Source organism: Anolis carolinensis, chromosome 3 (genome assembly GCF_035594765.1).
Source record: "Anolis carolinensis isolate JA03-04 chromosome 3, rAnoCar3.1.pri, whole genome shotgun sequence".
Taxonomy (NCBI): Eukaryota; Metazoa; Chordata; class Lepidosauria; order Squamata; family Dactyloidae; genus Anolis; species Anolis carolinensis.
The window spans coordinates 14,869,322-14,895,106 of NC_085843.1; the positions used below are offsets into that span (position 1 = coordinate 14,869,322).

Genomic DNA, 25,785 nt, shown 5'->3' on the forward strand with positions numbered 1-25,785 from the left:
AGCGGCTGCTCACGCTGCTCCCGGGGTTTGATCCTGGGACCTTTCGGTCTCCAGCTCAGTGCTTTAACGCACTTCGCCACCGGGGCTCATTTTTAGAGTGTTTTTCTTTATTTACTGTCCTGATTTTAGAGCTTTTTAATACTGGTAGCCAGATTATGTTCATTTTCATGGTTTAATGGTTCCTCCTTTCTGGCTACCAGTATTAATTTGGCTACCAGTATTAAAAAAACTGTAAAATCTAAAATCAGGACAGTAAATAAAGGACAACACTCTGAAAACTGGGGAATTCCTGACAGGAAACAATCAGGGCCAGCTAATACCACGTAACAAAGGATTCCCCCAGATAGGAATCAGTCAGGCTTTTAAGCTGCAAGGCATTTCAATGCTAATCAAGGTGTGTTCTTGAAGGTTTTCAGGGCCAGAATCACTGGGTTGCTGTGAGTTTTCCTGGCTGTGTGGCCACGTCCCTGAAGCATTCTCTCCTGATGCTTCGCCCACATCTATGAGGATTTTTTGGGGAGTGAAACCTCAGAAGAGAATGCTTCTGGAACATGGCCAAACAACCTAGAAAAATCACAACAACCCACTAATCAAGGTGATTAATTGCAACATACACACTTGCCTCAAGCAGACAAGAGTCTTTTCTCCCACCCTGGATCTTCCATAGATTTTTTTTTTTGTGTCAGGAGCAACCGGAGTTGCTTCTGGAGTGAGAGAATTGGCCGTCTGCAAGGACGTTGCCCAGGGGACGCCCGGATGTTTTGATGTTTTACCATTCTTGTGGGAGGCCGGCATGACTGCATGGAGCGCCGTTACCTTCCCACCGGAGCGGGACCTATTGATCTACACACATTGGCATGTTTTCGAACTGCTAGGTCCCCGCATGGAGCTGGAGCTGATAGAGGGAGCTCATCCGCTCTCTCCCCGGGTGGGATTCGAACGTGGCAGCCTTCAGGTCAGCAACCCAACCTTCAAGTCACAAGGCTTTTATCCCCTAGGCCACCGGAGGCTCCACCATCCATAGATATATAAACCCCATTTGCCTAGTTTCCAAAGGATTCCCCCAGGCAGTAAGCAGCCAGACTTTGAAGTTGAAAGGCTATTCAATGCTAATTAAGGTGGACAATTGAAACATTCACACCTGCCTCAAACAGACAAGAGTTCTTTCTCCCACCCTGGGCTTTCCACAGATATGTAAACCTCAATTGCCTAGTTTCCAACAGACCTCACAACCTCTGAGGATGCCTGCCATAGATGTGGGCGAAACGTCAGGAGAGAATGCTGCTGGAACATGGCCATACAGCCCGGAAATCTCACAGCAACCCAGTGATTCCGGCCATGAAAGCCTTCGACAACACAAAGAGAGAAACTTGCCTGGAGACTTTTCTCCTGCTGCAAACCCTCAAGGGCAGAGAGGGATGCAGTTTGGAGAGCTTTGTATGCGCCGGCGTTTGAGGCGCTAAAGAGAGGAGGCAGCCACTGTTTGAGCAAGGAGGGACGGCGGGTCGTGAACACGAGGGGAAATTCCATGTGTGGGGAAGGGGGAGAGAGAGGGGAGGAGGAGCAAGGGACCCGCAGAAAGGAAAAGGGGTTGGCATGCCCCCCACCCCTCCCTTGGCGCCTGCGCTCCAGTCCCCAGAGCCGCCTTTCTTGCCCAGGAGTTTGCCTTTGCGTCTCCCCTCCCTCATCCCCCCCTCCTTTGCAAATGAGAAAACAAGGGGTGAGTCTGAGTTGGGAGGAGAATGGGGAGGGGGAAGGGGGTGTGACACCTGGGAGGAGATCCCTCCCTCCTCTCACACCCCCGGCGCCGAAGTTTTCCCAGCAAGACCAGATCTCTGCGCCTTGGAGGAAAGGGGGAAGCTGGAAGCCCCTCTCAGGCTGCTTTGAATTGAATTGTGTGGAGAAGGAGGAGGCAGGGCTGAGTGGAGACAACGAGCCCAGCAGCTCAGAAAAGCTGGAAGCTATGGGATCTCAGCCTTCACCTGCTTGAAAAATTGTCTCCCGGGATCTTTGAAACTTTTTCAGCTCCAGAGATGAGGGAGAGGTGAGTTCAAAAAGAGTTTTCCAAGTTGTCAGGATTCAGTGCTTGTCTTCTTATGAGAAAGCGCCTCTCTAGATACAAGGATATTTGGGGGAGGCATAGGCAAACTTTGGTCCTTCAGGTGTTTTGGACTTCAACTCCCACAATTCCTAACAGCCAGTAAACTGGGTTGTTGTGAGTTTTCTGAGCTGTATGGTCATGTTCCAGAAGCATTCTCTCCTGATTTTTCACCCACATCTATGGAGCCCTCGGTGGCATAGTGGATTAAAGCCTTGTGACTTGAAGGTTGGGTTGCTGATCTGCAAGCTGCCAGGTTCGAATCCCACCCGGGGAGAGCGCAGATGAGCTCCCTCTATCAGCTCCAGCTCCATGTGGGGACATCAGAGAAGCCTCCCACAAGGATGATAAAAACATCAAAAACATCCGGGTGTCCCCTGGGCAACGTCCTTGAAGACGGCCAATTCTCTCACACCAGAAACGACTTGCAGTTTCTCAAGTCACTCCTGACATGAAAAAACCAAAAAAAACCAAACAAACAAACCCACATCTATGGCAGGCATGCTCACAAGGAAACTAGGCAAGTGGGGTTTATATGTCTGTTTATATAGGTTTTCTGCAAACTGTGTGGCCCAATTGTTGATTGGGTTTATGGATGACTAGGGCATCTAGAAATGGCAGTTTTCCTTCATTATCTTTTTCCATAGTGAATTGGATGTTTGGGTGGATGTTGTTGAGATGGTCCAGGAACTTGTTGAGTTCTTCTCCATGGCTCCCAATGATGAAGGTGTCATCCACAAATCTGAACCATATAGTGGGCTCTTTTGGTGCTGTTTCCAGGGCTTGTTTTTCAAAGTGCTCCATGTAGAAATTTGCTGTGAGAGGGCTCCCCATTGCTCTCTATGGCTCTCCATGGCTATGGTAGGCTGTTAAGAACTGTGGCAGTTGAAGTCCAAAATACCTGGATGACCAAAGTTTTCCCATACCTGGGCTAGAAGAAGCCTCCTTTTTGTGTAGGCAGAAGATGTGTCATGTTTGGGTGTGAATGAACTTCCTATATAAGTTGATGCTCTCCTTCTGAGGTTAAGAGATGCCGATGTATCTTTTCTTTCCCCCTTCAAACCCCACAACTTCACTTTTCCAGCCTGTTTTTTTTTAAAAGCCATCAGGGAGACGGACTTGTTCTATGAGGTGGTAGAGCTATGGGGATTTAACAAAGGTAAACTGGAGAGATTGGACAACAAGTTCTCCAGTTTTAGAATGTACACTAATCTTCCTGATGTCGGAAGTTTTGGAAATGTGCCTCTTTCTTGCTCTTTTCTTGTCCATCTGGACTTTTAAGTGTGTGTGTAAGTGTGCAAAACACAGATCCAAGACAGCTGCTCTAGCAATTTCTCCAAGCAGTTGCTTTCCAGGTGTGTTGAACTACAACTCCCATCATCCCCTACCTGCTATGCACTTAAGCAATTTGGGCAGTAGCATCTCTTTGTGAGAGTTTCCGTTAAGTGTCACACCCTCTTCCCTCCTTGGTTTCCTCTAGTTTCTTTATATTCTCCAAGGACCACTTCTTCTACTTAAATTCCTTTATTACTGCTTTGGCAAAGTAATAAAGACACTTCAAAGCATATTCTCAAGGATTAGGACATTGCCACCTTTCATCTCTTTGAGTTTTTAGCGGAATTTCAGAAGGTGCCTAGGGAATCCCCTCTGTGGAAATTGCTTTTCTCGCCATGTGTGAAATTGTTCACATGTCTTTTTTTGAATGCATCTGCAATATGTTAGCTTGTTAGACATCAGTAAATGTCTGTTGGGCTTCGTGGAATGTCAAACTCAAGTCTTGCAACATGTCCCATATGGTGTACACATCTGCTAGCAGACTATATCTCTGTACTGGGAAAAGTCTGTCATTTGTGAAGCAACACTGACTTCTTTTTTAAAACCTACTTTTCATTGAGACTAGGCATTTCAAAATCCTCTGAATTAAGAAAGGGAGGATGCCTAGACCATTAAAAAAAATCACCAGGTGTTTCGGTGACGTGTTTAACACTCCATCATTTAGGAGCTGAGATATAAGCAGAAATGTCCCTGGATCTGAACTCATTGTAGCCAATACCACATTGGAAAGTCTTGAAGCTAGCTCAACTTTTTTTAGTCCCTAAACAGACCAATTTTACATGACTGTTGTAGAACAACAAGGATTTGCTGTAGCAAGTAGGGCTTAAAGACTAGGTCTGAAACAGAGAAGAGAGATATAGTTATTGCCACTTTTCCATCTCTAGTTCAATGCCAACTTAAATATTCAGCAGCAATCTCTGGTCCTGGGATTGTTGTTGTTTGCTTTCAAGTGATTTCCAACTTATGGTGATCCTATCATGTTTTTCCCCCAGTGGGTTTCCATGGCTGAATGGGGAAACAAACCTTGGTTTCCAGAGCTGTAGGCCAACACTCAAACACCTACACCATGCACACTAATTTTGACACTTTCTAGTATCTTATTAGAAGAGTCACTGAATTCTGCTACTCTGCTACACTGCTACTCTCACCACAGGTAACAACAATAATGGCTTGTGGAGCCCATATTTTGCATGCATAAAGTCTCAGGTTCAACTTTTGTATCTCAAGGGAAGACTAGGAAGAACTCCTTGAAAGTCATTGCTGGCCAGTGTCAACAAAGATAGATTTTGGTCTGACTCAGAATAAGTCTGCTTTCCATACTGGTAGAACATATGGTTTGCTTTAAGTTAACCCAAGTTAAGTCTCCTATCTCCTGTCAAAGGGATCTGGTTGGAGGAGGAGGAATAATCCCTTTCTGCCCAGTATCATAGAGCAGTGATTCCCAAACTGTTCTCTTCCAGATGTTTTGGACTTCAGCTCCCACAATTCCTAACATCTGGCAAACTGGCTGGGAATTATGAGAGCTGAAGTCCAAAACACCTGGAGGATCACAGTTTGAGAAACACTGTCCTAGAGAGATGCCAATCAAAATAGACAACACTTTGACACCTCCAATTGACACCTTCCTATAGGTCGCATAATGTGGTTTCTATAGGTAGCATAGATGGTTATATTGCAGTTGCTGGAGTAGTAGTTTGGTTGCATATGCCAAGATACATGGTGGAGGATTGTGGATAGTCGTGTCAGTCTGAGATACTTCTACTCCATGGATATCTGGGGCAAGTGTCTTTGTTTTACATTTAGCATTTTCCAATAGTATTGGGTTGCTATTAAGGACCCTCTTGGTCTTTTTGGTCTATGTTGAACCTCCATCCACATTTTCACATAGGGGTTGTAATATGATATTTTAAAGAATTAAAAATGGTGGCTCTTGGTTTTCATGCCAATGGTATGGTGACTCTCCTCTGAATTTTAGTTCAACTTTAAAGGAACTATCCAAGGTGATGATCTTATTTAAGAAGGTATAGGGTTCAGCACCTTGGATAACTTCCTTAAACGGCTGACATAGTAAGTGCCACCCCCCACTGGAGCACATGGGCGACGTGCCCCTCTCCTGAGTTAGTCTTGTATCTATGTTCAGAAACACAAAACTTGTGGGGAATGCTATGATCTTAACCCTGACCCCTAGAAACCATATATCTTGCTTGATGCTTTTCCATTCATGGGAGAATGGCGGAGAAAAGGGCTCTTCTCCTTGTCACTTTTTTGGCATCTACTAATATCACTACTAGCTATGTCCCAAGAGTGCCAAAAAGAGTCCTCTTTTGGGAAACATGGAAACCATGTCTCCTGCAAACTGGAGTATGACGGGAATGTGCATCTTTGCACAAAACTGAGACATGAAGGAACAAGAACTGTGAAACCTTGTGGTTCCTCTCCCTGAAACAGCTGCTGCTGCTTTGTTCTTACCTGATTCATTAATCGATTATCAGGACTCAAGGCAGTTTACAAAAATGAAAGAGATAAAATAGGTCATTAAAAAGTTAAAATATAGGCCAACATCTTGATACAAATATGTAACCTAGAGTTATGTACTATTATGTAGTTATGATCCTTATATAGCTCCTCATTTAGGAAGACCAGAATGTGTCTGATCTTGGAAGCTAAGCAGGACCAGCCCCAGTTAATACTTGGATGGGAGATTGCCAGTGAACCTCAGGTGCTGGTATAACCATCTCTAAGGATTCCTTTCTTAAGAAAATCTTATGAGGTTCATAGAGTTTTCTGTATATGTATGTGTCTTCAAGTTACCTGTTGAAGACACATACATACACACAGAGAATGTGAAAATTCCCAGTCTTTGGGAAGCAACAACTGTGAATCTGTTCTCTTGGAAGTCCTACAGTCTCCATTTTTTGGGAAGCAGCCACGGTGATTGACAGGAATCTGTTCTCGTGGAAGTCCCCCAGTCACCATTTATTGGGTAGCAGCCACTGTGATAGACAATAATCTGTTCCCCTGTTATTTGGGAAACAACTGGCAATGGGGATTGTTCAGAGGAGGAAGAGGACATCCAGCTTCTTCCTGAATGATGGGAAACAGACCACCTACAATTGCAATGGCTGCTACCCAGTAATTGAGAATTGGGTGGCTCATGTAACACTGTAACTGTGGTGCTTACACATATGTAAAGGCCATAATTAGACTTCCAATATAATTCATACTAATGTTAAGTGCTCTTTTTTTAAAAAGAAAAACTTTAGATACAACAAAGAGGGTGCCTGTCTAGCCTCTCTAGGAAGGGAGTTTCACAGCCTGGAAGCAACCAATAAGAAGACCCTCTCACATGTTCCTACCAAATATACCTGTGAGCATATTTCTTTTCAGTCAAGGTTTGTGTAACTGAATGGTGGGTTCTTTGTACAAAATCATTATTGGCAGGAGGAAGAGTTTTAGTCTATGCTATATTTTCCTCTGCAGGATTTTAAATTTCTGTATGTAGTAATGCCTGACTTGCACTCTGACTGGTATGGATTGGAAACTATTCCATCACCTCATTTGCTGCTTGTAAGAATGTTGCAGGAATTGGGAAAGTTACTGGGTCTCCTGGCTGGAGATGTAGTAGCGAAAGTAACTCAAGGTCCACATTTTTCAACATGTAAGCTGAACTAGTGGCGGGGGGAAATTATTTATATTTGTATTACATTTTTAGTTAGGGTCACTTTGCCATTTCATTATAAACCCAGACAAGCACTGGTATGTTGTTATCAGAAAGAAAACTGCTGGTGACCTCAGATTTCAAGAGTTCAACTCCATTTGCAGATCTAATTTTGCTTGCCCTTGGTTTTATTTAGAAACTTTCAAAGGGTATGTTAGAAAGCAATTTCTTGAGAAAAAATTAATGTTTAACTTCTTATCTTCATGCTGGCAAACACACCCAGCCTCTGCTTCCCTGCTCTTTCTCTGCCACAATTCCCTCTGTCCCTCTACAGAAGGATGTTTCTTTGTTCTTGGAATCTGATTAATGACTACAGGAGCAAAACTGATTAAAAACAAATGTCCAGCTATTATAAGTCATTCTTTAATGAGATAAGGAAAGTCTGTCTCGTGGCTGGGTGGCCAGGGAAACATGATGTGTAATGCATATTTTGGAAAATCTTCCTATGGAACGGCTGTGTGCATAGTCATACAGCTCCTGTGAGAACAGCTGATTAATATCACGTTTGCTTTGCTGGCTGACACCCATAAGATATTCATTTGCAAAAAAATTTGCAATGCCTTTGGAAAGTTCTTGGAATCTTTATTGGCCCAACAAGATCTTTTAACAAAATAATAATAATAATAATAATAATAATAATAATTATTATTATTATTATTATTATTATTATTATTATTATTTCTTACTGGAGCCCCCGATAGCGTAGTGGACTAAAGCCTTGTGACTTGAAGGTTGGGTTGCTGACCTGAAAGCTGCCAGGTTCGAATCCCACCCGGGGAGAGCGCGGATGAGCTCCCTCTATCAGCTCCAGCTCCATGCGGGGACATGAGAGAAGCCTTCCACAAGGATGGTAAAAAAAAAAAAAACATCCGGGCATCCCCTGGGCAACGTCCTTGCAGACGGCCAATTCTCTCACTCCAGAAGCGACTCCAGTTGCTCCTGACACGAGAAAAAAAAATTCTTACTGTCTCTCCTCGAGTCTCTTAATGGTGATGATTTCTAGCTTGCACAAGCTGGACCATTTTTTGTATGGCTCTTGTTATGTGCTTACTGAAACCACTAGGAATTGCTTCTCTTCAAACTGCTAATATTATTAAATGACATAAACGTGAATGGATAGATCTGAAAAAGGTGCCCGTTAAAAGCTATTTAATCTCAGCAGATGGAAAGCCAAAACCAAGGTCACAACAACATCTTCTATAGAACTCCAATATGCTGATGATAATGTAGTCTGTGCTCATTCAGAAAAAGACCTACAAGCCATTCTAAACATCTTCGCAGAAGCATACAAAAAACTTGGCCTCTCATTGAATAACCTTTTCATCCCACCATTAGAGAATCACTGCTGAAGGCCATATGGATTTGAGGTCCCCCATCTCTGTTGTGGGACACTCAGAGTTGAAAGCAACCAAATTACCCTTACTTACACCTTAGCTTTGTGACAGCTGAACACTTGAAAAAGGAAGCATCCTGATTGTCATATTCACTTGTCCTTTTCTTCCCCATCCAAATTTTGTGGGTTTGGAGACAAACTGTGTAGACAAACGACTGTATTCTCATAGGATCCCTTGCAAACTCAGGAATCTTTTATGCTTAATATTCTTGAATGCATAGAGAAGCCAGCTGAGGCTGAATGTGCTAAATTTATTACATCCATTGATAGGGAGGCAAATGTCAACAGGGCAGTGATATGATGGTGAACACAGAAGGTGTGGCCCACAGCCATGCAGATGGGTGAATGGCAGAGGAAATGAAAGGCATAACTATAGGATGGATGATACCTGGCTTGATGACAATACATTTGGATCTGGGAGCCTTGGTAGACAACAAGATTAACATGGATCAACAGGGTGATGTGGGAGCTATAATAACCCATGTGATTCTAGCATCAATATAAGCATAGTGTCTATATAATGGGAAGTAATAGTCCCACTCTATTCTGATTTGATCAGACCTCACCTGAAATACAATGTATTCTTAAGAATATAAGGAGAAATATATAAAATCAGACCAAATGCTCCTCTAGATCAATATTCTCTTGTCATAGTGGATAACCAGTTGCTCACAGAAAGCTTGCCAAAAGGACATGAGCATAACAGCATGTTCCATCTCACGTTCCCCAGCAACTGATAAACAAAGGCATGATGCCTGTGATATGGCAAGTGATATAAGTGATAAATAGCCACCTTAACTGGTACACAGAAGTCAACATGCATTAAGTCTGTAGACTTAAGGAGCTTAGCTTTGATCAGGGTGGCTTTAGATATAGTTTATCTTTCATAAGTCACATGGGTAACCTGATAAGATTGATCTTAAGAGTGTTTCCTAACCTGATGTGCACTACTAAATGTGTTGGATTATAATTTCCACCCCGCTAACCTTCATAGTTGTGCTGGGTGGGAATGAAGGGAGCTATTGCCAAATCCATATGAAGGTTGTCAGGTTGAGACAGCTGTCTTTCTCCATGAAACTCAAAGTAATCGATGCCTGATTTTTTTTACCCACAGTATCCCTGTGAGATGTGTCAGGATGAGATCTTTAGCTGACCCAAGGCTACCCAGTGAGCCAAGTGGCAACTGAAAGCCTGAAAATACACAAAACTGTTTTACAAGGAATCAGATCATTGGTCCATCTTCCTAGAAGTGGTCCATCTGCTTTCTCCCAGATACTTGGATTACAGCTGCTATGCTTTTGATGAGTTGTAATCCAGAATATTTGGAGGACACCAAGTTGTATTTCATCCAGGCAAAGAGTTTCTCCAAGGTTTCAAGTGGAGGTCTGTTTGAAGTACTTGCTGCTTGATTCTATTAAGTTTAAAATGGAACCCATTCCTTTCTGTGAGCAATTTCTCATGCCTCTTCCAGTCCAACACTCATCCACTGCATCATGTTGATAGTCAACATGCAAACATTCTTGTCATCACAAAGTATACCAGTATGTTCTGGGGAAAAAATACTGTTGTAACATAAGAAATGTTTTACTTACACATGAAAGTTTGAGATTACCTGAATGATCTTGGCCTAGGGAAGGAAAGAATATTTGAAAATATTCAAGAAATGTATAAGTATTTCAAGTACTGAGAAACCTTGGTGAGAAGATTCCTGAGCTGATGAGAATCTTCATGGTTCAGGATTTATTTGGCACAAAACTCGCACATTCTTGTTTTGTGCAGAAAATGCTGGGATGAGGGAATTATTCAGTGTCAAATTCACATGTACTTGATTTGCACAGAAAGCAGTATTTTCTGCATGTTCTGTATCAAATATAGTATTACAATTTCATGTGCAGAAAATTCTGTGCAAAATTCACAACTGTTTGTGAATTCTTCTCAGAACAAGGCCCAAATTGCAAAAAGACTTCAAAAATTGTACTTTTAGAAGACTTCCTTGCAGTATGTTCTCAATTCGCTTCTGACATGATAAAAAAAAGAAGAAGACTTCCTTTCAGCGGGAAGAAAATTGCTATAATTAATAATTCAGTGGTCCTCGACCTGTGGGACCCCAGATGTTTTGGCCTTCAACTCCCAGAAATCCTAACAGCTGGTAAACTGGTTGGGATTTCTGGGAGTTGTAGGCCAAAATACCTGGAGACCTACATGTTGATAACCACTATAATAGTTGCTTTCTACCAAGAATAAAATTAGTGAAGAAGTATATCCTTATCCTGGCCTTATCCTACGAAATCCTGGGATTGATTGATATTTATTTAGAACACTTCACCTTTCAGCCAAAAGTGTCCCAGGTCAGCTTGCAAATGGTTCACTTGACAGTTGCCTACCTTCAGCCTTTGTCTACATAAGACATGATGTATAAGGCGTGGAGAAGAAATAGGTGCCATTAGGTGATGGCTACTCTTATATCTTCTAGAGGCCACAGTAGAATTATTGAATGGTAGAGTTGGAAGAGACCACAAGAGCCATCGAGTCCAACCTCTTTCTGCTATTTAGGAACACACAATCAAAGCATCTCAAAGAGATGTCCACCAAGCAATCTCTACTTAAAAACAGAGGAGACTCTACCAGACTCCAGAGCAGCATATTGCACTACAAAACAGCTCTTGGTGTTCTTCCGAATATTCAAATGTTATATTTCCTGCCATTTGAATCCATTGCTCCATATCCTAATCTCTAGTGCAGGCATGGGCAAACTATGACCCTCCAGGTGTTTTAGATTTCAACTCTCACAATTCCTAACAGCTTACCAGCTGTTGGGAATTGTGGGAGTTGAAGTCCAAAACACCTGGAGGGCTGAAGTTTGCTCATGAAGTTTGCTCTACTGGTAGCTGGAATAGATGGAGCGTGTGATGACTCATGGGCCATGTAGTCCCGTTCCTAGTACTATTGTGGCAGATGAAGAGGAAAACTTGGGTTTCCCACCGTTTCAGCCAGAATTGGAGCCCTTGCACCTGCAAGATGTTTGCCCACAAGAAGTCAGCCAAACAAGCCTTGAGCAGAAATCTCCCCCATTTTCTCGCCGGGATAATTATAATCGAGATAGAGGCGCTAGGGAGGCAAATCGCAGAAGCGCCAGGATTGCTGCCAGACAATTAGCTGATTAAGCCTGTTTCCCTTGGGAAATCTTAAGGAGTCATGCATCTGGACACAGTATGGGTTTCGTTTCTTGTTCCCCAGGGAAAGTGTTCCTTGGCGGGAAAACAAGATCCTATATATGTGTTTACCCGCAAGGAAATCCTTGCGGAGTCAATTCGTCAGCTTCGGGAGTGAGATCGTGTGTGGACTACGCTACTCCAGTTCCCTGTTCCCCGGACCTTGCCACGGACCTTGTTCTAGTTCCAAGCCTGCCTTGTCCCCGGATCTTGCCACGGACCTCGTTCTTGCTTCTTGCCTCTTGTTGCCACGTATCAAGCCTTGTTTGCCAAGAATCTAGTTTGCTTCCAGCCTTGTTGTCAAGCTCCATTGGACTAAAGGACCCTGTCATTTCCCCACACTTTGCGTGGCAAAGTGTGTGTTTTGGTTATTGGATTATAACTTTGGACTCTAATATCACATATTGGACATTGTTTTCCTGGACTATATTTGACCTTTCCTGAAAGGTCTACTTCTGAACTATATTCTTCACTTGTTTTTATTGACTTTATATATTCCTTTAATAAAGATATTAGATAGATTCTGGCCTCTGCGCATGGTTATTGGTGCTCTGCAGCCTGGGTCTTGACAGAGCGTCTCTTACAAGCCTTTAGGACCAAGATACGATGGAGCACTGCCTGGCTGCTCTTCTCTCCCTCAAAGGCGACAGCAGTTGCAATTGTAATAGTGGGAGGGATTTGTAGTTTGGTAAGATTCCTCTGGGGCCCCTGGTGGCACAGTATGTTAAAGCGCTGAGCTGCTGAACTTGCGGACCAAAAGGTCGCAGGTTCGAATCCGGGGAGCGGAATGAACTCCCGCTGTTAGCTCCAGCTTCTGCCAACCTAGCAGTTCGAAAACATGCCATTGTGAGTAGGTCAATAGGTACTGCTCCGGCGGGAAGGTAACGGCGCTCCATGCAGTCATGCCAGCCACATGACCTTGGAGGTGTCTACGGACAATGCCGGCTCTTCGGCTTAGAAATGGAGATGAGCACCAACCCCCAGAGTCAGACACAACTGGACTTAATGTCAGGGGAAAACCTTTACCATTACCTTTTACCTTTTAAGATTCCTCTTCTTCATTGCCAGACAAGCTAATCCACTTCCCTGTATTGAACCACTAGATCTCTCTTGCGAAGGCTTCTAAACTTTGCACTAAACTCCCTATCCCAAGCTTTCATAGGATGGAGGCATGATAGTTAGAATGATATCAGACTTCTTATAACTGTGTAGTGCAGACATCATCTTTTGAGACTGAGAATCAGGAACAGTGTTTTTTTTCTAGTAAAAACCCCAGTATTGTTTTTTTTTTTTTAATGAAGGGAATGAGGAGAGGGAATGAAGGCAAACCAGAATGAGGAATACTTGAAACAACTTTTGCCAGCTGGTAATGAAATAATACAATGATCCTATTGCTTCTTGCGTGGGGGTGCCCCCGGCAGATGTGCCAAAATACCTGCTGTGTCTGCAGTATGTGTTGGCAGATACCCCGGGCTGGACACCCTTCCAATCTGCTTCAGTTTTTCCAGCACGTCTCCCCTCATAACCTTCAAATTAGCAAGGATTTGGGGAAACTTGCAGGCTGGAGAGCGGCTGTTCTTTGGAGCCTTGTTCCCAACAGGCTGGGTCTTGATGTTCTTCGAAATGGTCTGCCGAGGGCTTCCGTAATCCTTAAAGTGCTCTTGAGCTCCCTTGGTTGTGTTCTTAATAAATCCTCCAGCCAAGGAAAGCTGTTTGGCTATTTTGGCAAGCCTGGAGACTGTAGCAGGAAACTCGTTCTGTCATTTGTTTTAGGAAAAGTTCCTTCTGTGTCCTATCCCACCTGTTTTCTCCCCTCCGTTTAACCATTTCTGGCTTTTTGCCCCATGGAAAAAGGGTCTAAATTGCAAAATGTAATGGAGAGTGTTCTTTCCACACAGGTATTTATTTATTTACTCATTTTTGTTTCCACTGCTTGTCATGAGAATAGTTTCTAATTAGCAGGCCTGAGGAAACACCTCCTAAAGCGAGACTTTTTAAAAGGTGGTCTGTAGCCTTCCATTCACATATGCCTGGAAAAAAAAAGACTGTACTCTCTCCTTCCCGTATTCTGAAAATCTGACAAAGGGCTGTTTGTAATTCATTCTGATGCAGATCAAGTGTGGAATGATGAAGTCACCGGTCAACTGACCACCCAATATTTTATTGCAGTGAAAGCATGTCAAATATTCCATGAGGGTCAAAAGCGCCTTGGTACAGTATTACCTAATCCGAATGTCACAAGAGCTTAATTCTAATTATGGGATCTGCTACAAAGTGATACAGTCTGGGGTTTCCTTGTTGGCTGTGCCATCATCTTTTCCAAGTTATTCCATTCTGTCATATACTTTCCCCAGTTTTTTACTTCTTTTAGCCTAACAGTTGGTGTACTGTGCCTTTTGAGCACACACCATCTTTTCCCATACTTTAAGCCATCCCCCAAATAAATTGGCTTTTATAAAGCTACTTAAGTAAAGGTAAAGGTTTCCCCTGACATTAAGTCCAGTCGTAACCGACTCTGGGGGGTTGGTGCTCATCTCCATTTCTAAGTCGAAGAGCCGGCGTTCTCCATAGACACCTCCAAGGTCATGTGGCTGGCATGACTGCATGGAGTGCCATTACCTTCCCGCTGGAGCGGTACCTATTGATCTACTCACATTTGCATGTTTTCGAACTGCTAGGTTGGCAGAAGCTGGGGCTAACAGCGGGCGCTCATTCCGCTCCCGTGATTTGAACCTGGGACCTTTTGGTCCTCAAGTTCAGCAGCTCAGTACTTTAACACACTGTGCCACCACAGCTACTTAAGTTATAGCAAATTCCACAGATTTGTCTTTTGCATGGAAATACTGTTCTCTCTCTTCTCTTCTGAACAAATAACCCTTTAGTTTCATTGGCAGATCTCTACTATAGATTAGAAGGAAAAATGCACAGCAGATACAGTAGAGTCTCACTTATCCAACATAAATGGGCCAGCAGAATGTTGGATCAGCGAATATGTTGGATAATAAGGAGGCATTAAGGAAAAGCCTATTAAACATCAAATTAGGTTATGATTTTACAAATTAAGCACCAAAACATCATGTTATACAACAAATTTGACAGAAAAAGTAGTTCAATAAGCATTAATGCTATGTAGTAATTGCTGTATTTACGAATTTAGCACCTAAATATCACGATGTATTAAAAACATTGACTACAAAAATGCGTTGGATAATCCAGAACGTTGGATAAGTGAGACTCTACTGTACACTCATTTAAGACTTGATTTCTAGAAATTGTTTAAAAACATGCATACACACATGGCTGAATTAGATAGAGCAGTCACCTTCTGTTTTAAGGACTGCTTGTTGGTTGTCCAAATGGGATGATGGGATCTGTCTGATTTTCCTTTGGAGGGAGTTCCACAGTCAAGTGGCTTCCACAAAGAAAGCCTTGTCTCATATATTCACCAGCCTACTTTGTCAGGGATTCTCTCTCTCTCTCTCATGTTCTTTCCTTAGATATCCCCTCCTCCCCCTGAAACTCAAAAACCAACATGCTTCACTTATGTCTGTTGATTTTTGTAATGTTTTTCAAAGAGAAGAACAAGTGCCTCCACCTTTGTGTTCTCCTGTCAAAGGACCGAGCTTAAGTCAGACTTTTCTCTTGGTTGCCATCTGCTGGACAAAATAGTTCTGAAGATCAGTAGGGAAATATGGGAACAAGCTCCACACCCTTTCTTTCTACTCACTAAACATGTCAGCTGATCCAGAAAGCAAAAGGGAGCTGGCATTAAATATGATAAGGAAGCAAAAAAGAATAAGTATGAAGTATTTTGAAAGCAACCACACTCCTCCAAGAAGTATGTTCTTGAAGTACGTTCTTGAAGTACGGCATGTCCTTGGTATCTGCAGGGGTTTGGTTTCAGGATCCTCATGGATACCAAAAGCTATTCATCCTCAAGTTCCTATTACTGTATATACTTGAGTATCAGCCTAGTTTTTCAGCCCTTTTTTTAAGACTGAAAAAGCCCCCCTTGGCTTATACTTGGGTGAGTGTCCTGGTTGGCTTATATTTGGGTCAGCTTATACTCGAGAATATATGGTACATTTATTATTTTTCTCTATTATTATTGGTATTATTACATTTATTATTTTTCTCTATTATTGTTGTTACTATTACAATTATTTTAGTCTATTATTATTATTATTATTATTATTATTATTATACTCTTATTTATTACTACATGCATTATTTCCTATTATTATTATTATTATTATTATTATTATTATTATTATTATTATTATTATATGTTACAGTAGAGTCTCACTTATCCAACACTCACTTATCCAACATTCTGGATTATCCAACACATTTTTGTAGTCAATGTTTTCAATACATCGTGATATTTTGGTGCTAAATTCTTAAATACAGTAATTACTACATAGCATTACTGCGTACTGAACTACGTTTTCTGTCAAATTTGTTGTATAACATGATGTTTTGATGCTTAATTTGTAAAATCATAACCTAATTTGATGTTTAATAGGCTTTTCCTTAATCCCTCCTTATTATCCAACATATTCGCTTATCCAACGTTCTGCCGGCCCATTTATGTTGGATAAGTGAGACTCTACTGTATTATTTTACTCTATTATTATTAAAAGGATACATAAGCACATTTACATTGAAGAAGATGAGAATCATGATTGGATCAGAGTTGGACAATCTTATCGTAAATTAGAGCTTTATGTAAATATTCAAAAACATTTAACCACCTGATGCCTCAATTAATGTAATTTTATTGGTATCTGTTTTTATTTCTGAAATGTATCACCCTCGGCTTATACTGGAGTCAATGCTTTCCCAGTTTTTTTGTGGTAAAATTAGGTGCCTCGGCTTTAATTGGGTTGGCTTATACTCGAGTATATACGGTATATATAATTAGGTAGTATAATGACACCTCTTAGATAAAATGGCAAAATCAAGGTTTGAATGGTGGAATCCATGGATGGAAAATCCACTGACATGAAAAGCTGGCTGCATATCATCTGGGCAGAGAATCAGTATGATGTAGTAGTTTGAGAGTGTTTTTTTCTTCATGGCAAATATGGATTTAGAGGACATTGCATAACCTTCACGCAACCATTGTGTAAAAAGGTACAGAATTCCTCTTGGCTCAATATAAAAAGATAGCTCTTGGTTATACTAAGTCCTTAATGGGCCGTCGTGGCGCAATGGGTTAAACCCTTGTGCTGGCTGAACTGCTGACCTAAAGGTTGGCAGTTCGAATTCATGAGACTGGGTGAGCAGGAGATAGGAATCTGTCAGCCCTAGCTTCTCATACGGCGACATGAGAAAAGCCTCCCGGGCATCCCCTGGGAAACATCTTTGTAGACAGCCAATTCTCTCACACCAGAAATGATTTGTCTCAATTCGCTTCTGACATGATAAAAAAGTGGTTTCATATTTCATAATAGGTGATTCCATGGAAAGAGATCTCTTTCCTTCATATAGAACTGAAGCAGCACAGTATGGAAACAGGCTTTTGAGTCCATAGTGAATTACTTTGTGAAAGTCAGGACGAAGGTTATAGCCTTGCACAGCTGTGGATGCTTTGTATAGGAGTTGATTGTATTCTGCGCCTTTGAGGCATTTCGAGAATGATGTTAAGCTGCTCCAGCCATTATTGATTTAGCCTCAGCCAGGTTTCAATACATATAAACTGCATCTAATGGCCATGATCTATTTGAATAATCCAGATTGAGAAGAGGCAAACATTTTCCTTTCTTCATCTCTGTAGATAATATTTTGTCTTCTGCTGTGTTTTCAGTTGCCTAGCTAACCTTCAAATAAACCCAGATTCTACTTTTTTTTATTTTTGAGACTGTTCTGGTGCCTGATGTTTCCTGCTGCTGGAGATCTCAGTCTCTGTCCTTACTCCCCTCTTTCCATTTGTATGCCTCTTGTTCACAAAGGCATTTTGCAGTCTGGTTTCTAAATGTTTGAGCTGTATTCAGGAACAAAGAGGTGCTTGATCTGAGTTTTTACTTTACGGTAGAAAATAGGAACTGTGCCCTAAATCCGGCTGGGAGCTTTGCTCTGGAAGCACACCTTGAATCAACCATAACATACTGACCTTGAAGAGTGAAGGCTGAGCTTCTTTACCCTTTGAAGTCTCTCAGAGCTTATCTACACTGGACAGTTTAGCCCAGCATAAATCTGCCCTAGAGCAGCCCTGGATACAGCGTGTTTAAACTGAATCTATGAATGTTGTCCTGATGGGCCAGGACTGTTGTCATATTGTCTGTTCTGACATCAGCAGAGGTGTCTGTAATAGCCAGGAGCTTGGATAGAGCTCCATGGCCTGCTAGGAACATTAGTGGCCTGGGCATGATGCTTCCTTCTTTCCTGCACTGATCATTCCTCCAGCTCAGCTTTATGACTAATTTCTGGTGGAAGCCATCAGATTGCACTGGAGGATCTAAAACAGGGGCCCCAAACTAAGGCCCGTGGGCCAGATGTGGTCCTCCAGTCATTTATCTGGCTTCTGTCCTAAACTTTAGACTTAGGGTTGACCTAAGTTTGAAACGACTTGAAGGCATGCAACAACAACAATCCTAATTTTGGACTATTTCATCAAAGTCCGGCCCCCCAACAGTCAAAGGGACCATGAACGAGCCCTCCACTTAAAAAGTTTGAGGATCCCTGATCTAGAACATGTTTAGAAAGAACATAGTTGTTCAGATATAGGCCGGGCTGTGGCGCAGGCTGGTGAGCAGCCTGCTGCAATAAATCACTCTGACCATGAGGTCATGAGTTCGAAGCCAGCCCGTGCTGCTCGTTGCTGACCTAGCAACCCGAAAGATAGTTGCATCTATCAAATAGGAAATAAGGTACCGCCTATAAAGTGGGGAAGCAAATTTAACTAATTTATGACTTTGGAATGAGGAAGTGCCGTCACAGTGGATGTTGAAGCAGCTGCTCCCCTCTGTGGCCAGAATCAAACATCCCCTCAGGAGAAGGTTAAATTGCCTCTGTGTCTGTCTCGGTTCTATGTGTATATGAGCATTGAATGTTTGCCCTATGTGTGTATAATGTGATCCGCCCTGAGTCCCCTTCGGGGTGAGAAGGGCGGAATATAAATACTGTAAATAAATAAATATAGGTAGGAAAATCACAGATACTGGCCCCCATGGATATGGGGGGTGTAAAGTAAATCACACTTGCTCTTAGAATCATAGAATCATAGAATAGTAGAGTTAGAAGAGACCTCATGGGCCATCCAGTCCAACCCCCTGCCAAGAAGCAGGAAATCTTTTTTATTTTATTTAACCTTAGATGCTATTGTTTCAACTAAAATTGGCAAGATGACTTATAGTGTTTTATATATGTTTAATTCAACTTGAAATTATTATGAGCTTACAATATTTTCTGTATCTAAGGAAATTCTATCACACAGCTCTACCTATTTAAATGGTCATTTATTGATATTTTCTCCATACATACCAATCTACAGTGTTCCCTCACTTATAACTGGGGTTAGTTTCCAGGACCACCCGCAATAAGTGAAAATCCACAAAGTAGGGACGCTATATTTATTTTAATATTTATACATTATTTTAGTAGTTATGCACTATTTTAAGTCTTTATCAACCAATCATGTGTTGATAAATCTCCCCCTTCTCCTCCTGTTGCCACTTGGGCTCCTTTTCTCTCCCTTCGGCTTCTCCTTCTTCCCTTCCTTAGGCTCTAAATTGTAATTTTTTTATGATTTATAATAGTCTTTTAGAGTTTATTGAAAAACCGCGAAATAGCGAATCTGCAAAAAGTGAACCGCAAAGTAGTAAGGGAACAGTGTAAATGTATTGTTAGCAGAGTTTTGCATCTTTATAGAAAGGCATTATTTGAACTTCATTGATTATTTGCAAACTAATAATAAGAGTTTTTCCTTCCATTTCACAGATCGCGGTTTACCATGGTGGGCCTACCTGTTCTCGTGTTCTTGTGGACCATAAAAGGTGCCTTTCCTGCTCATTCTCACTGGAAGCCAACCTGGCCATCCTACAGAGTCCCAGTCATTGTGCCCCAATTGACTGTCAATTTGGACAAGCCGCAGTTTGACGCAGAAGCCAAACTAGAAGTGGTATCACCTTGTGGTCCCTCATGCCACAAAAGTTCTCCGTTGCCAACTTACGAAGAGGTGAAGGACTATTTGTCCTATGAGACCTTATATTCCAATGGTTCTCGGACAGAGACAGAAGTTGGCATCTACATCATTACTGGTGGAAGCACTGGGGCACAGGGCAGATCTCGGAGAAAAAGACAAATCTATGGATACGACACAAGGTTTAGTATTTTTGGCAAGGATTTTTTGCTAAACTATCCCTTTTCTACTTCCGTGAAGTTATCCACAGGTTGCACTGGAACACTGGTGGCCGAAAAGCATGTCTTGACCGCAGCTCATTGTATTCACGATGGCAAAAGCTATGTCAAGGGAGCCAAGAAGCTGCGAGTGGGGTTTCTGAGGCCAAGACTTAAGGATGGTATCAAGGGGGCAAATGTCAGCAGTTCTCCCGACCCACACAAAATGAAATTCCAGTGGATCCGAGTGAAACGGACCCATGTCCCCAAAGGGTGGATCAAAGGGAATGCCAATGACATTGGCATGGACTATGACTATGCTCTGTTGGAACTCAAGAAACCCCATAAGAGAAAGTTCATGAAAATAGGAGTGAGCCCAACAGCAAAGCAGTTGCCCGGGGGAAGGATCCACTTCTCAGGCTATGACAATGATCGGCCAGGCAATCTGGTTTACCGTTTCTGCGACGTCAGGGATGAAACCTATGATCTCTTGTACCAGCAGTGCGATGCCCAGCCAGGGGCCAGTGGTTCTGGGGTTTATGTGCGGATGTGGAAGAGACAGAACAACAAATGGGAACGTAAAATCATTGGGATATTTTCTGGACATCAGTGGGTGGACACCAATGGCTCCCCCCAGGATTTCAACGTGGCTGTCCGCATTACCCCTCTCAAATATGCACAAATATGTTACTGGATCACAGGGAACTATCAGCACTGCCGGGATGGCTAAAGACAATGAACGTCGCATGGATGCCTTGATTGGTTATTGGGGAAAATCGGACTCCCATATTGCCAATGTGCACAATTGAGTTTTATAAATATCAGGATAAAAGAATTAGCTGGGAGGTCCATATTACTATTTGTGAAGGTCATGTGTGTTAAATAAGAGATCCAGCTTCAACATCTGAATTTAACAAAGACTGGGCTGAACCTTGACATTAAGGAACCTTGGCTATGGGGCAGGTAGGGGTTCTGGCTTGATACAAACACCTTCCACAGTTCAATTGGCCTCCAGGATTAGAGGAGTGCTGAACCCATTTTGAGATTTAGTGTAAATTTTAGAAGAGCTGTCTATGATGCGGAACCCATTTTGGGGTTCCATACCAAAGATAGCTGGTTTTATTGTAAGCCACTCACAGAATTTATGGTATATGGAGAGATTAAACATATTTTAATAAATAAGAATTCATCTAATTTTCAGATTAAATTCCATGTGGAATCACTGCGCTATTGCCAAGGGAGCCATCAATTGCCATGGTCTGCCAATGACCTTAAGCTCTTTCCTTTTGGCTGTTGTTAGTCTTAGGTTATCTTTCCCATATCCAAAATTTAGCATGTTGCAATGATCAGAATGTATGCATTTGACTTTTGCAGTCTTCTTGGGGCAGCTCTGACCCGATAAGTGGGCACCATGGATCATCCAACCCTCATGCCTACCAAATGGTATGGTCCTGATAAACTCCTCCATAACAAGGATATTATAGTAGTTTTCTTCTGTGTTGCGCCACTATTCTTTGTGCATTTCCATTCCCATCTCAATGGATTTTTTCTTGAGCTGGTATGACTTATTTTGGGTGCCAAAAGAGATATAAGAAATTGCAAGTTAATCTACTCCATTCGAATCACAGAGGAGCTATCCATAGTGCTGAATTCTAGCCCCAATCAAACCCAGCTTCAGCACCTTGAATAGCAGCCTTAGCATTCAGATTAAAACCTGGAACAGAGTCATGAATCCTCCTTCCTAATATTGGAGCCACCTACTGCATCTGCATCCAATTGATAAAATGCCCTCAGCTGATGCTTTGAAATAAGGGCTTTACCAGAAGAGATCTCACTTTGTAGAAGGTGAGTGCAAGGTGAAAAACCCAAAATGGATTTGGTTTTAGCAGCTTTTACTGGTTTTCCAAGAAGCTCTTATGTGCAAAGCTGGGGACCTGCCATGATTCTGTGGGAATGCAGAATAGCTGCAGAATATGGCAAGGACTGCAGCATTTAGTTTCCTAAGAATCTCAGGGTAATTTTATGAGTGAATCCTCTCACTTTATTTACTGCACTGACTTTAACAAAGTTTCTTCCTTGTACAAGTTAATTTGGCTCCAGCTGTTGGAGAAATTTGGAAGTAATCACAGGGACATCTCTGTCTGCTTCCATCTTGGCAGGGTTAGATCAGAAATTAGATCCTACCACCCTCCTGAAGACTCTAGCTGTGCCAGAGGACTGGTGGGAAAAGCAAAGAGAGATGTCTATTTCTTTGCACACAGGCCCTGGGAAAGTTTGAGACAACAGAAGAGAACACACATTAATTCATGATAATCTGAATCATGACATCAAGGGTGCAAATTTATGTACACTATACAAGTTCTAGACTTCAGTTTTTAATGTTATCAGAATGCGTTGTAAGTGCAGGTAATATCTGTCAGGTAATATGAGGGGCATCCAGTCTTGGGTAAGTTCTAGTTATTTGGTGATAAAAGGGTTAATCTTCCTTTCCCAACTGCATGCCACTCCAGATGTGCTGTATTCCAGCTTTCACCATCTCTAGTTGGCATACACTGCCTGTGGATAATGAGAATTATACTCCAATTCATTTGGAAGCTGCAGATTGCATGATATATATGAGTTACCTGACAATGTCCATTTTACTGGAAGAGTAGCACGTTTTTGGTAACTACTGGAGCACATATGAACATCATTGACAAAATCAAACAATGGCCTAGAACCATTGAATCAGTTGAATTTGTCTATGTATTTACTCACCGTTCAACAATTGATGAAATGAATCTATTTCATTGGGGCTAAAAGAACTCCATTTTATCGGGAGAGCCAAATGAAGTAAGCATCTTTTACAGGCATTATCCAAATGGCCAATAGCAAGCCAGGAGCCAATGTTTGCCACATACTGAAGTCACAACAGTAGACTTGAAGAAAAGTGATTCTGACTACAGCCTTTGGCTAAGGATGGCTAGGTAAACTATTCAGGTGACTGAAACTAGAGAACCAAGTTAGAAATAAAATTCTTCTCTTTCCCATATTGGCAGACCATCTTTTCCCATAGAAACAATATCTCCAGATCTTTGTCACTTTATACCCAACCATTGCTTGGGCTTGTTTTTGTTCCACAACAAAAGAAAACGTTAAGATGCTATACTTTACAGCCTAAATGTTTGTGCCACTGGAGTTTCTAAGGCTTTAGCACTGTGGGTTAGCCATGAGGCTGCCTTTAAGCATGTATCTGTCTTCCAGTGAGAAGAAGAAAACTGTCCGAAGGAATGATGTGCTTTGCAAAATATGGACAGACTACTCATTTTCCCTTCACCGTCCTCTGTATAAGTGTGTGTGTGTGTGTGTGTGTGTGTATGTGCATGTGTGAGAGGAAGACACACACACACACATGCATAGGTAAAGGTTTCCCCTGATGTTAAGTCCAGTCATGTCTGACTCTGGGGGTTGGTGCTCATCTCCATTTCTAAGCCGAAGAGCCAGCATTGTCCATAGACACCTCCAAGGTAATGTGGTTGGCATGACTGCATGGAGCACAGTTACCTTCCCGCCGGAGCGGTACCTATTGATCTACTCACATTGGCATGTTTTCGAACTGCTAGGTTGGCAGAAGCTGGAGCTAACAGCGGGCGCTCACTCCGCTCCCTGAGTTTGAACCTGGGACCTTTCGGTCTGCAAGTTCAGCAGCTCAGCACTTTAACACACTGAGCTACCGGATACACACATGCATATGTATACATATATTTTGATTAAGCAGAAAATCCAAGAGTAGCAATCATGCTAGGCAACCCATGCTCTCTGGCGCAGAATTGCAAAGGAATTGAGAGGTGTTCTAAACTGCAGTGGAGGAAATAAGGTGCTTCCCTTGTGTAATCTATCTCCAGATGAGATTCACTGATATGCATTTGTCACATCAGGATGAAAAGCATACACAAACACAGGTCTGCTGTCAGTATCCTGAGCCTTTGACCAATGATGGGTTCTTGTTCCCTGCTCTTGAATGGTGAACACTCAACTTCAATGTTCCAGAAGTTCTACCATCACAAGAATATAGCAATGCCCAACACTGGTGGCCATCATATTTTAGTAATTATGTTCAGCTTAAAAAAAATCTATGTACATTGTCTCAAAATGACAGAGTTTCCAGACCACTACATTTTGGGAAAACTAACCACAGTGGCCACAAGGGCTGTTTAGACCATTTCATGTCAAGGATCCCTTGATCTGTGTAGGCAGTACTGCTTCCAGAAATGTATTCTCAATAGAGTTTAGAATAGAAGATCTCATTCTGTATGGAATAAAGCAAACTGTCCAGATGATGTCAAATGGAGCTTCAATATTTCACTATGGTGGAAATAGTTCAAATCACTTAAAATCAGAAATCATGCAGATATTTTTCCAGTGGTCTTCTTCCAAATAAACTATTATTATAATGTGTGTGTGTGTGTGTGTGTGTATCAAAAATATTTCCTGGTGATGTCCCATGGTGCTGATATACATTCTTCAGTGGTGCTGTTTTGTTTCTTCAAGCTAAAAGTGCCCAATGATATGTCCCAGGTGTAGCTTTCAGACATATTGGATCCATTATTGAAGCTGTTTTTCTGTTGTGTTTATGTGCCCTGACTAATGCTTCAAAAGGAAACTCCAAAAACACCTTCACTCCATCCCTGTTATATTACAGAAAAACGTCTGCCCTCATTATCTGTCAATTCTAATTTCTCTGTCTGTTTACTTGGCACGCCTATTTTTGAATGTATTGTGGTGAATCCAGAGAGTTAATGGAACTTTTAATGCAACTGATTGTGTACATATTTATGTATGTTTGCCAGAGATCCAACCATTCATTATGATTCTACTTATTTTGTAAACATGCTCAAATACAGCACAGTTTTGTCACCTCCTGCAGCAACGCCTCTTTCTTCAGCTATGTTCTTCTTCTCTTTTCTTGCAGAAAGCGGAGTGCTGCTTTGTACAGTTCCTACTCCTCTCCCCCGCTTTTCCCCAGTCACCAAGCAAAACACAATTCAAATAGCAGCTCCAGGGAGAAGAAACCTATCCCTGCACAACAGGGATAGGAAAGACATGTCTTGGATAAGAAAATATCTATTTTTAATCTTGTGAGACCAGTGAGAAATGTGCACATAACCATAGATGCATTTTTAAAAGATTCAGTCTGTAAGGGATAAATATGAGAATGGACACTGAAACAAAATATATGGACAAAAATATGTCCATTTCCATCAGAAAGGCAAGAATTTACAACATAGTGCTGCATTGGCATGGGGACAAGCATTTCTGAACAATGCAACAAAAATGAAGCAGACAGAATTTTACATCTGGTGTAAACAAATTATCTCTGCAAGAAGGATTGAACGGGGAGGGTTCCTGCTTCTCCCTCTACAAGATTTCCTAATTTTAGGAAATTTTAGGCACTAGAAAGGCCTGGTCCTAGCAGGGCCATTCAGAGTGAACCAAAGAAGGTTGTTCCACTGTAGGGAAAAGAATATTGGAGTTAAGCATCACATGTAATTTGAGCCAGATAAAATGACTGAAAAGAGTAAAGGTATAGTTGTAAATTAGAGCTTCTGCTAGCTAAGGATTTCAGCTTGCTTTTATAATTGTTTTTCATTTCACATTCCCTGATTGGATGCAATTACATGCCTGACATGACCAGAAGTGATTTTGCATC

The 25,785-nt window shown here is 41.9% G+C and overlaps 2 protein-coding genes across 2 annotated transcripts in view; one reads left to right on the plus strand and one right to left on the minus strand.

Moving 5' to 3' along the window:
- The window catches only part of grm5 (glutamate metabotropic receptor 5), a 1,174,932-nt gene that overhangs the window by 114,921 nt on the left and 1,034,226 nt on the right, over positions 1-25,785 (minus strand). The gene's annotated exons all lie outside the window — the stretch shown is intronic.
- Positions 1,631-24,992, plus strand: prss23 (serine protease 23). Its single transcript, XM_008108122.3, has 2 exons — positions 1,631-2,044; positions 19,698-24,992. Exons 1-2 carry the CDS (start codon positions 2,034-2,036, stop codon positions 20,824-20,826), a joined length of 1,140 nt encoding a protein of 379 aa, XP_008106329.1. The 5' UTR covers positions 1,631-2,033; the 3' UTR covers positions 20,827-24,992.